At 37.4% G+C, this 18367-nt stretch overlaps 1 protein-coding gene across 3 annotated transcripts in view; it reads left to right on the forward strand.

The window, feature by feature from the left end:
* LOC137256045 (transmembrane ascorbate-dependent reductase CYB561-like) overlaps positions 1-18367 on the forward strand; it is a 41531-nt gene that overhangs the window by 6236 nt on the left and 16928 nt on the right. The window contains exon 1 of one of the 3 annotated variants that reach the window (XM_067793717.1): positions 12000-12569. The exons of 1 other annotated variant lie outside the window; for it this stretch is intronic. In XM_067793717.1, coding sequence (XP_067649818.1) covers positions 12532-12569 — 38 coding nt within the window. In that variant the 5' untranslated portion in view covers positions 12000-12531. Of the gene's footprint in view, positions 1-11999; positions 12570-17743; positions 18099-18367 lie in introns of those variants that run through there. One more of the 3 variants, XM_067793716.1, reaches the window with a different exon arrangement.

Consider the following 18367-nt stretch of genomic DNA (forward strand, 5'->3'; position numbering starts at 1 on the left):
TATGTGTTGTGTGTGGATGCGACCTTGATTGTTTTGTATGTGTTGACAATGAGATGATTATTTACATCATGTTTTGTTTATAGTCTCTTTTGTTTACAAATTGTACAGATATATCCATGACAGGGGCTCTTTAAACAATGGCAGGATTGCTGAGAGCATGATGTGTTAGTTACACGAAAGGACAGTGCTTGTACAAAAGAGATTTCTTAGTTTGTGGTGTGAATTGGTTGTGTGTGATGGTCATTAATGTGTGAGAACATGTCTTTGCACGACCCATACTTGGGACAGTAGGAGAAAGTTGTTTGGATGTCACGTGCCTGGTGAATGAGATTCGGTTTAGATGGTGCTTGACATCAGGAGAGTATGATTTGACTGATTTCAGTCTGGGCCCTTCTGAGGGTTTTGCTTTTCCTTAATTCACCTATTCTTTTAAAGGTAGCTTTGTTCAGTATAATTCACCATGTGTCTGACATGAGCATATAAAAAATGGGCAGCACTAGGAACAAGCTGTCAAACATATGACACGGAGATTCAGATAGGCTCTGTAGTTGCTGAAAAATACACTAGGTACAAGCTGTCAAACATATGATACAGAGATTCAGATAGGCTCTGTAGTTGCTGAAAAATACACTAGGTACAAGCTGTCAAACACATGACACGGAGATTCAGATAGGCTCTGTAGTTGCTGAAAAATACACTAGGTACAAGCTGTCAAACACATGACACGGAGATTCAGATAGGCTCTGTAGTTGCTGAAAAATACACTAGGTACAAGCTGTCAAACACATGACACGGAGATTCAGATAGGCTCTGTAGTTGTTGAAGAGTAAATAACAGAATAAATTTTTAGTTGTTTAAGTTTTTAAACAATGAAAAATTGCAGGCTGCCATCAACTGCTTTTAGGACTTTTCCAGCAATATGACATATCATACAGGACACGAGACAGCAGAAATGGGTTCACACATTGTACCCTTGCCCACGACAGGCAAACAAGGCCACCACAAATTCTTAAAGCTGCAGGACCTGACTAAACTTATTAATACAGTGAGACCCTGGATACCCAGACACATCTGTGTTTGCGCAAATCATCCGGATAACTGAATGTCAGGATATCTGGATTTTTTTGTCTTGAAAGAGTCTTACATTGAGGACTGCTTACAGTTGGTGCTGCTGCTATGCAACATGATGGATAACATTTTGTCAAGGTTGTCACAATGGCTGATGTTTCTAATGTAGCTGAGTAGGCCTTCATAATGTTTCTTTGCATCAGCAAACATGCAGGGTAATGGAAGCATCTAGGAGTGTTCAAGAGTTATTTACGTCCTATTTAAACCATTGCCAAACATGAACTTTGTGAGACAGGTTATGTACTTTCGTAATATAACAGGTGTAACTAAAACTTATTGCACAAACTGTGAGCCTTCATCTTTGTAATCAGTGATTTCAAGCTTTGACAGACACCTGAAATCAAGAAACTATGGTGTATCTCTGTACGATGACGCTGCATTTTCTAAGCTGGCTGGCCTTGTGAAAAGAAAACAGAAGGTTCTCATTTGTGAGGGAAAAGGTAACTTTTGTAAGTGTTCAGAAGCCCTGTTGGATGAAGATGTGGACAAACTTTGGCAAACTGGATATCTTGAAGTGAGCAATCCAGAAGCCTTTTTGAATTCACTTTGTTGTTTCAATACTAAGACTCTTTGGAGTCTGTAGTGTGAAGCTGCACATTGACGTGTGGAGTGGTGATGTCTCCTTGAAGACTGACCATGATGAAACTGAATTTCTTGAATTTCAGGAAAGACAGTCCAAAACTTACCACTGCAGTGTAAGTCCTGAAGCTTTGGCTACTGACGATGAACGTTGTCTGGTTGCACTGTTCAGACGATATATAGTGAACTCCGACCAGCTGGATATTCACTCCCTGACTCGCGATTCTATCTTGCCACCAACACCAAACAAGTGTCTGTCATACAGTGATCGAAATAATGGCCTGCCCGACTGCCTGTGGCCGGTAAATGAGTTTGCTGCCTGGAAATTCTCTCAACCAGCCCGATTGTCTGGCTGAAATTGTTAAGGTTGACCTACTTTCAGTTCGCTCTCAGGACGATCATTCCATTTTAAGTGTCAAGTCATATTTTCATTTAAGAAAGATGAATGAAAGCTATATTCCGTAATTATACATAGACAACTCTTCAGCCACTGAAGATAGCAATAAGATACTAAAACTAACTGGCTTAGTAATCTACGCTATGATTAGATATCTGTAGTCACATGGTTCAATAAGAACCAATCAAAGAGAGTGTTACTTACTCGTTTGTACTTGTTACAAATGGCGGCAGTTTTGTAAGTTATTGCTAAAAAGTAAGTTAAAAAGATGGGCAGGCAACTTTCAAGATGGGCAGGCAACATTTATGGGTCACAAGCCCGGCTGTCAGGTTGAGTTGAAAAATTATTTCAATCACTGTGTCATACATCCTTTCTTTAAACGACAAACAGTTGAGTTAACCAGCTCGGCTCCATCATGAGATGAATGGCCCAAAATGGCAGTTGAAAACCAGTGGTTCACTAATCACTCAGCTAGAAAGTATCTAGTTCAAAAACTCGCTGATGCTAACATACCCCCAACTAAAATTATGCAGGGCACAGGAACATCCAGAGTATCAACAATTACAGTTTGTTGTCCATGAACCTCCACAAGGACTTGAGGCACATGTTGAGCCATCAATCCACTTCTCAATGTTCTCTTGCACTTAGCGGGTCACATCAAAATGAGAGTAGTCTCCCCTCCACCACTGTTGTGAACTTGTCTACTCAGAGCAAACAGACGAGCTACAGGAGTAATGACTTAATGCAGTCCATCGACTCCGCACCTATCTACAGGGGTACCATCAATGTAAGCTTCTTTGGGCCAGAAAAGAAAATGTGACTTCATGACAATTAACTTCTTAAATCAAGGTTGATTATTGTGGATCTGAGTCGGTGTTATTTTGTTCACAGCAAGTTGTTCTGGTTTAGTGGTGTTTGACTGAGAGAGCTCAGTGTCCAGTGACTGAGAAATGTAAATTCGTTGGGATCTATTTTGTACACCAATCTGTTTGAAAATACAAATTTAAATTATGCTCATTATGGACTTTTCTATTGCTTTCGCAAGTAGACATTCTGATTCATGAGACAAATGGGACAAAGTACGCCTCTGCTTTCTTGTATTATTACGCTATGCCTGGTATCATTGCGCTGCCATGTCACTCAACGTTTTTTGTTGGGTTCTTTGAATACACTGTTTTCCCACCCTGCATGTAATAAATAGATCACAAAACTCGTGGGTATTGAATATTGGAAATATTCCAACTCATTATTTTTAAACATTTTGATTTATTCACTTGTTTCCGCTTGTGAATAAATCAGAATGTTTAAAATTATTTCCTTGTAATATTTTCAATATTTAACACCCACTTGTTTCATAATCTCTGTGTATACCCAGGAGATTATTGGGGATGGCTTGCAGAGTGCCTCTGAAGACCAAAGTCTCCAGGACTAGCTGTCATTATAGATCATTGAGACTTATATTTGTTAGCTAAATAATAGGTGTATGTATTGATTGATTCTTGACAAATATTTGACAGTAAACTGGAGGTAAAATGAGGAAAATTAACATGTTTCCTGTTACCATACCTACTTGGAAGTGGTGTGAATATATGTGAATACATGTAACAACAAAAGTGGTGTTTTAGATATTAATTAGATGTGAGTGAGTGAAGTTTTATGCTGCTTTTAGCTATAATCCAGCAATATCACTCCGGGGACACCAGAAAAGGGCTTCACGCAATTTACTCATATGGGGAATCGAACTTGGGTCTCTAGTGTGATGTAACACTCCACTACCCTGAATATAAATTGGAAGAGTCACGTGAGTTTAGATGTCACTTTGTGTATTGTGTGTGTACTTTTTGTCTTTATTTCATCTTAGTAGTTCACACAACTCACACAAGTACTTGCATATCAATAACTGTTAACAATGCTTGCCATCAGTGTTTTTTCCAGTTATTGATCTTTTTAGAGTCACATGACTTTAGTTTATGCATAAGGGTGTATGTTAAAGGGGTATTTTGATGAACAAAATTGATGAACAGATGATGAAAGCACTGTTTCACAAAATATCAATTTTGAATGGAAATACTATTTTGTTCAAATATCATAAAAGATGCCATTTAAGAAAATGTCAACAAAGTGAACATGCATGCGATGTAAATGGTTTCACTAAATTATCTCTAATTAATGCTCTGTTATGCTCGCAAAGAATTCCTTACAGGTCAAAGAACAGAAATACAAAAATTTTGCTGTAATTGGAATTCTATTTTAGCTGACGATGCTCATTAAGCCAATAATACTCACAGTGTAAATTGGGATAATTAAGTGTTAGAAAATAGTTTACATGGTGATATATTTCATATTGTGGTAATACCATTAACTGTATCTTTTGTATAAAAATAAAATAATCTGATTAGAGGTGGGGTAGCCTTGTGGTTATACTTGACACATTTCCTTGTCATGCCAAAACCCAGGTTCACTTCACCTGGGTACACCCTTGTGAAGCCAATTTCCGATGTGCCTCACTGTAATATTGCTGGAATATTGCTAAAAGCAGCGTAAATCCATGCAAACTAATTTGATGTTCAGAATGATATCATTACACTAAAAAAATCTCATTGCCTTTGGATGAGGGAAGATTTTTCTATAATAAGGCCAGACCAATTTTATTTCTTGTTTTTAGGATCTGCCTGCCGTATTTTTTCAAGAATGAGAAAAAAAATAAAAATTAATTTCCCCCGCGCAAAAAATAAAATCCCAATGTTTTTAAACTCACAAGAAAATACTTTTTGGGTTGTATTTTTTAACCATATTCATTTCATAAATTGCCAAAAGTAAAATATTTTGAGTATTTATATGGAATATTACTTTGAATGGAAATTTTCTTTTTATTTTTTTTTTTGGCCTGCCTTTAGAATTTCAGAGGACAAAAGTCCGTAAAACAAGAAATAGAATTGGTCTGGCCAAAGTAAAAATTGTTGGTCGATATCCATGAAGAAATCAAAACTATCAAGTCAAATGCTGTGATGCAAAGTTGATATAATTTCAAATAATACGTTTAATGTTTCTGACTTCCTAATATGTTAGCTTGATGTTACCAGTGAATTCCAGGAAACAAAGTATACGTTGAGGCTGGCTTGACATTATACATAATGTGTAAAATGTCACTGATGAGTGATTACTGAATTTAGGTAATTGTGTAGACATACTTTGGCACTTGGATCTATTACCATAGTATGGCCTTGAGCAAATTGCCTGCTCTTTATTGCCTTTCTCTGCACATGCTGTTAACATGGCTAATTGATCAGTAATTAAACTTGATCATCATTATGGAGATTGTAACATGTCATATCTGGGATTACGCTTTCTTAGTAAAGTACAAATTCTAGTACGTCTTTGGTTAAGTGCTGTCTGGTATTCAAACCCACACCCTAATCGCCAGCATGCAAAGTCAGCTACCTAGCCCGCTCAGCAAACGTGACTTCCTCAAAAATTGTGTACTTTATGTACCCGTCTGATTTTGGAGATTAGAGATCTGTAAGTGACCAGTTTGCACGTCACTGGTGAGCGGTGCCAATGGCGACCCATTGCTGATGCATGCAGCAATTGTAGGGATATAAAAAGGAAAACAAACACAGGTTTCCACAATATACTGGTAATCTTTATTATGTATGGCAATGCTTTCACTACTTACGTTTTATGTCCAAGATTTCGCAGCTCTGGTCTCTGTTGATGCAAGCAGTGATCGTAGGGATTGTTGACATATGAAGAAAAACAAACACAGGTTTTCAATTTTTATTCCTCACCAAACATACTTACCGGGTACGTCCAAGATGTCTCTTGTCTGGTCTCTGGCCACGACCCATAGTGAGGGGTCGATTTATCTATGAGAGATACGATATGGGCACTGATTTTGAGGGTGGAGTTGGGGGGTCGGCTTATCTACGGGGTTTATACACAGTAATATACGGTACTGGCAAATGCAGCACCATAAGTCAGCCCATGAATCGAGATCTAGCTCTGTGTATTGTCTGAATAAATTAAACTATTTTATATTCAATTGATTTGAAGTACATTCTCTACATATTAGAGAACCTTATTGTTATTAACAATTGAATATTCTATGAGGATTTATTGTATTTAATCCTACTGTATTCAATATACAGGCTGAATGAATGTTTGTACTGTGTAATATGGCAATTTTCTGCGCATTTTCACACGGTCCATAACACCCATACCTCATTTTCATCTTTTTTTCACTCACATTCATTCTTATCCTTGGTAATATGAGAACTGATGCATCTCATTGAATATTTTAATGAAAATATATATTGTTCTTGATTAGTACGATATTTCCGTACAGAAGTTTCCCAGTGCAGTATGTCACACGTGTTTGACATGAAAACTAACGAACATGTGTTTCTGCCATTATTATTAACACAGTTGCAGGTTATACCATCATTGTCAGAATGGTAGTACATGTATAGCATCCACAGATTAGGTTACTTTCACAAAGCAACCTTTACTAAGGCTAATCTTAAGTCCCATTCTTGAAAATTACACTAAGGTTACATTGGTGACTTACAGCTGCCTTGGTGCTTCATGAAAGGTGGCTTAGCTGTCCAGATAATCATTTTGTTTGAGGGGTATTTACAGACACACACACAGACACACACAGACACACACACACACACACACACACACACAGACAGAGACACACACACAGACACAGACACACACACAGACACACACACAGACACACACACACACACACACTTTTTATATTTTCAATCTCAACTCCCTGGGGAGTTCACTCTTCAAAATTAAAATTGAGGAGTAAGACACTAAATGGAAATAAAAGCTGACACATAAGTCTGGGTAGCTTCTTTTAGCTTTATTGGTCAGTATTGACATATAACTGCAGGCAACATCAGGAAATTTGACTTTTATTTTGTCAGTACTGTTTACTTTGTGTTTATTCTTAGTACAAATTTTAGCTATATTGTCAGTTAAATCATTGATAATATCAGACACAAACCTTTCCTTGCTAACTGAAACAATTAATTAATAAATATTTATACCTGTCTATGAAGTGATCAACAGCACCCCATGGTTGTCTCCAATGTCTAATAAAACATAACTTAGTAATAAATTGAACATCCTAAACAAGCGATAAAGCTTTCTGCACCCACAAACCTAATTTAACTAAATACCTGTGAAGATCATGGTTAGAACTGATCTTCAGAAACCCATGCTTGTCGTAAAAGGCAGCTAACGGGAGCAGGTGGTCAAACTCGCTGACTTGGTTCACACGTCACTGGTTCCCAGTTGCGCAAATTGATGCTCATGCTCTTGATTCCTGGATTGTTCAGATTCAAGACAGACTGTCTTGAATATTGCTCAGCGCAGTGTAAAACTAAACGCACAAACTCCTTTCACTACTATACTGTAGTTCAGGGCAAAACTGTATTCAGGTACACATGGGAGAAAGTAAACTATATTGCTAAACTAAGAATCTGAACTGATATTGTATAACAGTCAGACATGGCAGTTTTAATATCAGGCCTTGATTTCTCGGAACATTTTAACTTCAGTGTTTACTTCAATCTCAAACTGAGTTTCACAATTTGAAAAAGCTGAATTATTAACTCAACTGCATTTTTTAAATATGAAAGCCCAAACAACTTATGTAGTCTATCCATCAAACTCAAATTGTCTCCTATAGTTTGAGTTTTATGCGAGTTTAGTCAAAATTCAGACTAAAGGTTTTTTTGAGAAATCGGGGCCTGATGTGTCTCAAAGTGAATCTTTGTCCCTGCATATTACTTATTTTGCCTTCATGTTGTGTTTGCAGTTGAACCTCAGATCAGATAACTCCAAAGATACCTTCAAGTTTCCTTGGACCAGTGTTCGCAGTAGGTTTTTTATGAGTACATGCAGAAAAAGAATTATAAATATGTAGTCCAAATCTTCTGTGCGTGAAATGTTCATTACAGTCCTGAATGATTTCAAAATGTTTTTCTTTTTATATGTTTTGTTGTTTTAAGGTACTTTTTAAAAATAAGTAGATCAGAATCTATCTGTTTACATGTTTTTTGCGTGAAAAACTCAGGTTTCTGCATTAGTGCGAACACTGTCGTTAAATTGTAACCTAATAATATCAGTGCTGTATTCAAACTATCAATATCAGTGCTGTATTCAAACTATCAATATCAGTGCTGTATTCAAACTATCAATATCAGTGCTGTATTCAAACTATCAATATCAGTGCTGTATTCAAACTATCAATATCAGTGCTGTATTCAAACTGTCAATATCAGTGCTGTATTCAAACTGTCAATATCAGTGCTGTATTCAAACTATCAATATCAGTGCTGTATTCAAACTATCAATATCAGTGCTGTATTCAAACTGTCAATATCAGTGCTGTATTCAAACTATCAATATCAGTGCTGTATTCAAACTATCAATATCAGTGCTGTATTCAAACTATCAATATCAGTGCTGTATTCAAACTGTCAATATCAGTGCTGTATTCAAACTATCAATATCAGTGCTGTATTCAAACTATCAGAAACGATTTGAGAGTGTTGAGAAGAAAGATGTGGGAAGCAAATGATCAATGTTCTTCTTAATCCTGTATGATGTCTGCTAGATCATGTAGATGTTTGTCTGTGTCATGGATAATTTACTAGTATGTGGGTCTCCACCTTGAGTTTCTCAACCAAGGTTAGTGTCCAATAAAACTGTCTTAAGTTGTCAGAAATGATTGGAAATGATTCCGATAATCAAGGTTATCTGGGTCTTTGGTTTCTCATGAATTTGGCTTTTGGTTGAATTTAATGCTGCTCTCAGCAATATTCCAGCTGTATGGCGTCATTCTGTATGTGGTTGAGTCTGGACCATGCAGACGATCCAGTGATCAACATCATGAACATCAATCTGCAGAACTGGGATACGATAAGTTGTCAATCAAGTCAGTGAGCCTGACCACCCATTTCCGTCAGTCATCTCTTGTGACAAACATGGGTTGTCAAAGACCAGGTTGTCATTATCTCAAGTCTGACGCTACTTAAGATTTTCTCAGATAATGACTGGCGTGATAAAAATCAAAATGATATAAACCATAAATGACTCATAAACTAAGATGCAGTGAAACTGATGGGAGTGTGCTGCAATCTCATTAGTACAAAATCTTGACTGAAAGGTAAGAAATCCTTTGGCGTGTTTCCTGTGAAATCTAAGAAACGCTTTCTCTTCTTTATTGCACATAGATGCAAAACCAAGGAAAGTTTCTGACTAAAAACCACACACTGTTCTTTGATGTTATGATTGACAGTAGACATGCAGATGGCAAAATATTCATTAGATACCGGTACTAACTTCAGTTTTACTTTTAAGTTAACTTTCTGGGCATTTAGCCTAACATTTGATATGATATATGATATATGATATATGATATATGATATATGATATATGATATATGATATTTACATAGCGCACATATCCACGCACTAGTGCATGTTTAAGGTGCTGGATGTCAATATCAACAGCACAATGTATTTCAGTGTCATCTCCTTGGGGAGTATACAACTCTTGCTGCCACTTGGCGCCCTGAGTTTATTGAGGCTCTCTCATCCTAACATGGTACTCATTGACAGTTGGGTGGACTGGGACGCATAGTCACAGTGCTTGTCCAAGTTCACTGCAGGTTGCTGTACCCGCAACTAGGTGTTTGCATGTATTCATGTGGCCACCATCTGGTCATATACCAACGGATTCTTGGATTCTTTTAAGTGCACTGGGTTGTGTACTGTACACTAGGGGTTGTGACAACACTGAAAGAGTCCGCACACAAAGTTGACTCCAAGGTTTTTACACCTGGTCCCAGGTGGGCTCGATCACTAGCCTGGCGCTTTAGCCAGCTCGCCCACCACTCCCCCCAGCTCGCCCACCATGCTCCCATTATTTATTATTTTCTCAAGCTGGAAGGGGAAATTTTAAAAGTAGAAGACAGAAAAATTGCTTTCTAGGAACTTGTCTGGTAATTTTCATTATATTTAATAGTTTCACAATGATGACAAAGTTTCACTTTGCTTTAGATTACTTAATTAAATTTGGGGGATTTCCCATCGCTTACAGTGTGACATAGTTGTCAGGAGTCATTTACTTCCTTATGATATATATATCAACATATTTCATCCTGGAACTTAATGAATGGGGAAACATTAATATGATATAGGCCCTGTATCAAATATACTCCATACAGCCCATGCAAGTCTATAATAGTTGACAATAAGTGGAGATCCATGACAGACAGACTCAAGATCTTTTATGGATAAACCTTCATCAATCTTTTACACACAACATTTTGGGGTCATTTGAGATCCCTTTCAATCTTGAATGACCTCGAAATAACCAAAAGATCTTGGTCATCTATGACAACTTCTAAATACCGCTAATAGACACAAAGTCAGACAGAACCTAAATCAAATATACCTAATACAGCCCATACAAGTCTATAATAGTTGACCATTAGTGTAGATCAATATCAGACAGATCCTAAATCAAATATAACCTAATACAGCCCATACAAGTCTATAATAGTTGACCATTAGTGTAGACCAATATCAGACAGATCTTGAATCAAACCTATATACCTAATACAGCCCATACAAGTCTATAATAGTTGACCATTAGTGTAGACCAATATCAGACAGATCTTGAATCAAACCTATATACCTAATACAGCCCATACAAGTCTATAATAGTTGACCATTAGTTTAGACCAATATCAGACAGATATTGAATCAAACCTATATACCTAATACAGTCCATACAAGTCTATAATAGTTGACCATTAGTGTAGACCAATATCAGACAGATCTTGAATCAAACCTATATACCTAATACAGTCCATACAAGTCTATAATAGTTGACCATTAGTGTAGACCAATATCAGACAGATCCTGAATCAAACCTATATATAAAAATACCTAATACATTCCACACAAGTCTATAATAGGTGCAAATAAGTGTAGAGTGGCAAATGTACTAATATAGTTGGACCCAGCGTTCTGAACGTACCCAACACAGCCCATGCAAATCTACAGCTGTTGACAAATGTAGTGTCAGACTGACCATGAAACCAGGAGTAAACATGCAGTCGTTTAAGTTGAAAGAAGAAATATTGCGTAGCCTAAGGGATCACACTGTATCAAGATGATTTATAAACTCTGTGCCACCGAAACCTATTTCAATATCATAAACTAGCCGTTATCTAGATCAACGCTTAGTCTCTGAATATATATAATTTTGATTATAACAACACATTTAACTTGAAATTGAGCCCCAGGAAGACCAGACATTCAGATGTTAACAGTCTCCCTGAACCTGGGGTAATCTAGACTTGCTTCATTTAGAACCCAGTCTTGCCTAGAGGGATAAGCTGTAGGACAAATAATATGGTTCAGGGACTGTGAGACAGACTTGATGTTAGTCTACACAACTGGGAGAAGTGAAGTATTGAAAGAAAAACCTGATAAATCATCAGACACAGCAAGAACTATTTAATAGTTCAAACATTGTAAATGTCTTTGACTTTCTACTAGCCCCTTTGACTAAAAATAGTAGCTGTAATGATAATTTCATGGTTATGAAAATAAACAGAAAGAGAATTTCAAGATCATATAAGTAGGAGATAAATCCAAAGTTGTTCAAGTAAAAGACAGCATCAATTTTTACTGTCCACTTCACTTAGGGTTACTGTACATCAATGGCTATCTTCCGTCAGTATTGCTGTCAGTATATCCAGGCCATTATTTAAAAAATGTCATATAGTTTTGACTCACTTGAATCGTATGAACACCATACTTCCTGATTGTGATAAACTGTATTTGCTGTTACGCCTGCTGTTTATATTTAGCAGTTGGTCACATGAGGGGGAAAACAGCCCTCATGTGAGCTGGAACTCACAAGATTAACCATTTCCACTGTGTTTTTGCTTCAGCTGTGGTTGACCCACTTGTACTTGCAGCAGATGGTGAGAGCTGTCATATGCAAATCCAGACAAGTTGATGTTGTAGCAGGCTAGTTTCCTAGAGACTGATCCTGTCAAGGAGGTTGTTGGGATTCGTTGTTGGGACGGGACTCGTGCTGGGTGAAATTTCTCTGTTCTGTGGAAACCTGTCTGTGTGTCTAATTCTTGTTACTGTTGCAAGGGTTGATAGCTTCTGGTGTAGCAACTCAGTGTGTCGGGACTCACGTTTGTTCCCCTGAAGTCCTAATTTATCAAGTTTGTTATACCTGCAGCTGACAGTGGAGACAGTCAGAGAAATAAATCAAGGATAAACTTTTTATATCTAGGGAGAATTGAAGGCTAGTGTACTTAGTGAGGATTGAGATAAAGTTCAAACAGTGTAACATCTGTGCAACAAGTTTCCAACATGTCGTCCACCGAGCCTACAGAGAAATCTACGATACGGTAAGTGTGATGTTGATGATACCCTCTGCAGAAACGTTAATAATACTGTATGATCTATATATCTGTTACAAGTATACAAAACCCCAGTGATGTCATAAATATTGTGTTTTATGTTTTATGTTACATAATGTCTGAGAACTGAAATGGAATAATAAAAACTGAAAAAAAAAATGAAAAGGAAAAGTATGTTGTTGAGTTGTTTTGGTCGCTTTACGCACTTTAGAAATCAGTCGAGTTCTTGAAATTTTGAGAATCAACAAACCCTGTTTGGCCGCGATGATTTTAGATGATTCATGGATCAACTGATCTCCTATACTTCCGCCATGTTGACAATTCTTTTGTATGGGTTTTAAAATTGCTTAGAAAGGCACAATGTTCGGGATTTGAATCCACACATGCAATTTTGCATGATGACCCTTGATGCTTCTTGTTGAAATGTACATTTGAAATGTCCAGTGGATTCCTGTCTCAGTAACCATTGAACATCTAGGTTAGAACTGGCCGTCAGACCATGCTTAATGTAATAGTCCAGCTACATTGCTGTTGTCTGTAAATAATTGAGTCTGGGCCAGACAACCCAGTGATCAGCATTTGCTGTGATCCAGTGATCAGGATCAAGAAAGATCCTGTTAGTTACACCTTATAGCATGGGTTGCTGAAGACCAGTTATAATACAGATGTCGGCTTTACTTTTAAAAATGTGAGCATGATAGATGAAAGCTTTGAAAAGGTTGTGATACTTAGTGTTCCATATCTATATTTATCTGTGTGATATGTGTTGTTCAACACCAAAGTCAGCAATAGTTCAGCTATTCCTTGATAGCATATGGTATTGATGTGGTTGTACTAGGCCAGTCAAACAAAAGGTCGAGATCATGAACAACATTCCACAGTTTTCAAGGTTTTGCCAGTGAGTTACTGTCTAAGACAGAGCTTCAGATAATATTTCACGCAACTGGGTATTTACTGTCATGTCTGTTTATGTATGAGTAGTTGCACATTAGGAGGAGTAACTAACATTCTGAACTCCTGCTAGTTTAAGAATTGAGTACTTTTACACAGTTTCTTATTATTCTTAATCTTCTTTTTATTCAGGGGTAATTAGCTGTTTTGAGTATATAAATATAAATGCTTCTCAACAGACCCAAGCTTTTAGTGATTCTCATATTGCCAAATAGATGGCAGCCATTTTTAAACACACGACATTGAAGTCATGTGGCTAGTAAATTCCTGAGAGCAGTAATCGCACATGTATATAATAGGCATTGCATAACAGTTGCTAATGCTATTTGGCAGTTCGGGCGGGGCAATGAATTATCATAGGCAAGCCAATTTAATTTATTGTGTACAGTACAGAAGTTATTATAGATCTGTTGGGTTTTAAGTGATTCTTGTCTGTTTTGTTACTTTCAGATTTGTAATTAATCGAGTAAATGTGATTTTTATTGAGTAAAATGCATAAATACTTGCCATGTCTGAAGCTCTGGAGACAGTGTCTCCTTGTCCAAGACAAGCAAAACTGCATTCAGCAAAGTAGCACCTTGTATTATAATACAACTAGTATCAATGTAAGTATCAGTACTAACATCACCAGATTCTCTGAAAATTATGCAAAGTACCGTTTTCAGACTTGTGGTCCTAGGTATGGGCAGGAATTTATTTTCTGTATTGACCAATTTGTGGACTATGTACAAGGGGTAATGGATAAAAACATGTGTTAATGTATATGATAACAAGTCATCAGTATGTTATATTCAGTGGAACAAAAAACCGAAACAAAATAGGTTACTAAACCCGCCTGTTTGTGGGAGGAGATGTAAGCCCATCCTGCCATCTGTCCAAGATAATGGAGAAAGATTTTGTAGAAAAACTATTTTAGACATGAGAACCAAATTTGGTATGTGTAAATTTCTGGACATAAATGCCTTGATTGAGATTAAGTACAGAAACTGTGTTAGAATTGGTTATGACCCTTGCCATGTGTTTCTGGACTTAGTGCTTAGAACCGGCCTCCAGCAACCCATGCTTGCCATAAAAGGCGACCATGCTTGTCATAAGAGTCGAATAATGGGCTCGGGTGGTCAGGCTCTCTGACTTGGTTGACACTTGTCATCAGTTCCCAATTGCGTACATCGATGCTGATGTTGTTGAGCACTGGATTGTCTGGTCCAGACTCGATTATTTACAGACCGCTGCCATATTGTTGGAATATTGCTGAGTGCGGTATTAAACTTAACTCATTCACTCACTCACTCACTGGACTTAGTGCACAGTCTCCCCAAAGGGAACTGATTTTCTCATTTAACAGCTTATAGATGGCTATTTGTAGCAAGAATGGATAGTTGTCAAAATAGGAACTTTGGGCAGGGACATTGATGACCATGTCTTCTTTTTCTTTGTCATATTTAGTCCATATTGACAAAAATCACAAAATTGATAGACCACTCTAATGTCTTTGCAAATGCATGAGAATACTGATCATGTGCATAATCTATTAATATTTATCATGCTTTGATAATAATTTGATAAGTCATGAAGGTATACAGTTGGTTTCACTGAATACATGGTGAATTGTAACACCCCTTCCACTCAACATGTTCAAAATGATGAGTCAGATCTACACTGATGCATGCATTCACATCCTCAGCAGATCACATGTATCCAGTTACAGGAACTCTTCCTTTAACACAATGAAGACACCATGTGCCTGATCCTTCAGTACATGGACGTGTTCCTCAACAAATCCATTTATCTTGCATCATGATAGACCTGTCATACTCATGACTGACTGAACTGTCATTTAGTTTGTTTAGCCCCAGAAATATAACTGCCTTGTTTAAAGATTTAAACATGTTTTCATGTTCAAAAGCATATCTATATACATATGATTAATCCAAAATATTTGTAAATTAAGTCCCAAATTAGCCATGAATCATTATTGATTTTGGGGTATTCCCGCCAGTTTTGTAATTTTTTCTCTGGAGTCTGAGAGACTGGCTGTCCTGACTGATGCATGATGGGATTGCAGTGGATCAGGAAGATTGGTACACATGGATGGAAATTAACTACAACGTTTGATTTGTTTGTTGATTGCACTGCAGCAAGCCATATTCCAGCTATATGGCAGAAGAATGTATTTAATTATGTCTAGACCAGGCAATCCAGTGATCAATGCCATGAGCATCGATCACCGCAATTGGGTTACAACAGTCATCAAAGTCAGCGAACCTGACCACCCGATCCAGTTAGTCACTCTAACTAAAGCACACAAGCCCCAAATTTTGAAAGCCTACCCAATCCCTCTAACTCTACGTACTGACACCTAATACTGCAACAGTACAAAACTGGTTTTATTTCAATTCCCATTCTAGGTAGTGGGTGAGGGTCGGTTCCCGGTCATCAAGGTTCTGCTTTCATCCATGTGTTTTCAATGCAAATATGTTTACTTGTCATTGCAAATAAACCCATATATTGATGCTTGCAGTGTCAACTATCTATCTACAGGTCATTTCCTGGCCATAGCTGTAGTAATAATTCTTATTTTTTATTAGTTAGCTATACATGCTCAAGTTCATTGTGAGTGCTCGGGCAACACCATGCATTTCTTGCCATGTAGATTTGCATTCATATTGAATCTGGTAACAATGTATCACAGGTTATCAAAATGCAAATCAGTTTGTGGAACATATGGTGTTTCTATGGAAAACGGGAATGTTATGGATGAGTCATGAAAAATAAGCTATTAGCTGATAGAAGGCATCAGCTGTTTTGTAAATGTTTTAGGGACATGAAATTATGAAATAGACAAGCAGTATATAACTGACATCAGTTAACATGTCATATTTGGGGCAGTAGGGTTACCTAAGTAGTTAGTGCATTCAGCAAAGACTCTAGTTTGATTCCCTTTGTGAAGTTTGTTTGTGGTGTTCTCTGCAGTAATATTGCTGGAATATTGCTGAAGCGGCGTAAAACAATCCTCACTCACTCACTCACTCACTCACTCACTCTTCATGTTTATGTAAGACATGCTAAAACATTGGCCCCACTCTAAAATGTTAAACTGAAAGTTTAAATGACATATACTGAATAAAGTCCTCAATGCTTTACTGTATGGATGATGATGATGATGATGATGATGACGGTGGTGGTTGTACTGCTGCTGTTGATGATGATGGTGGTGGTGATGATGATGATGATGATGATGATGATGATGACGGCGACGATTATGGTGATGATGATGTGGTGGTGGTGGCGGTGGTGTTGGTTGTTCTGCTGCTATTGATGATGCTGATGGTTGTGATGATGATGATGATGATGATGATGATGATGTGGAAGACAACAATGATTATATATATAGCAACTAACAACCATCATTTTTTCGTTACTGAATGATGTTTACATATATATCTGTACAGTTTTGATAAAATGGACACATGGATACAATTGTTGTGGTTCAAAAAGTATATGACATTTTTAAGCCTAGTTTTCTGTAACACTGAGATGCTCTCGCGTGGAGCTTGACGATGCACGTTTATCAACCACCAAGGTTTGTTTTTTTGGCAAACCAAGAAAAAGTTATCGCCATATAGCACCTCAGACTGTTTACTTAGCAGAACCTATGTACCTCACAGATGCTGTTGTCATAAAGCAAGGAACAAAAATGTCAGACATGCAAAATATACACACGGAATTAGTCCTGTGTAACCATGGTAGCCCCATTACTGATCTGTCTTTTCATGTCAGTGTTGTTCCCGGCCTTTTGGATTTTGACAAAAGTGCAGATGTTAATATTTTATTTTTAAAACAATGGAATTATTGTCAATGCAGCTCAACATGTCATTGTTGGTAGTTTTTTGGCTTTTGTCACAAGTGCATATGTTAAAAACAAAGAAATTATTGTCAATTCAGCTCTGCATGTCAATGGTAGTTAAGCCTTTTGAATTTCGACAAAAGTGCAGATGTTAAAAACAATGAAACTATTGTCAATGTGGCACTGCGTGTCATTGTTGTACAGTACACACAGTGGTGACAATGAAATTATTATCAATGCAGCTCTACATGTCACTGTTGGTAGCAGTCCAAGTTTTGGCACAGCTACACACAATAAAGATAAAGGAATTGTCATCAATGAAGATGTGTAGATACAGATAAGCACTATCAGTATTTCTCGTGATGTACTTTATCCCTTTGTCATGCCTTCTGTCATTGTTGCCCATTGCCTGGGTTTGATCCTGTCACACAGAATGAACTGATCATCCTTCACAACCGTCTTTTCTCACCACTGTGACCAGTCAGCTGCTAGTTACTATTCAGAAACTGTGCAGCCTCCATCACTCTGAGAGGACATGCAACAAGACCTTTAATACTGCCTGATAAGGTCATGCATAAGCTGTAACCGACACACTTTCATCATCGAATACAGTTTCACTGCGATCACTGATCAAGATCTGAAGGATTCATACACATATAACCTTACAGGTTACAGACAGTAGGACATAGGATTGGATTTCTGTGTTGTTGGTATCCCAGGTTAGTAAATGATGATGAAGATGTTCTTTTGAATAATGACCTTGCTTGTATATAATGATCAGGTCTGCAAAACATTTTCTGTTAGTTTTGCAGAGGTGGTTTCCTGAGCCAAGCCAAAAGTTTCTGTTCAAAACCTTGATAATTTAGATTTGTCAGTGTGATGCCTATGTCACTCCCCAGTGTTCACGAATAGTGTCTGACCCTCTGACAAATCTGGCAGATTTGCCAATGGTCAGAAAGAAGTCCCCAACCTGCTGGCCCCAGTGTCT

Source organism: Haliotis asinina, chromosome 11, assembly GCF_037392515.1.
Source record: "Haliotis asinina isolate JCU_RB_2024 chromosome 11, JCU_Hal_asi_v2, whole genome shotgun sequence".
Lineage (NCBI taxonomy): Eukaryota > Metazoa > Mollusca > Gastropoda > Lepetellida > Haliotidae > Haliotis > Haliotis asinina.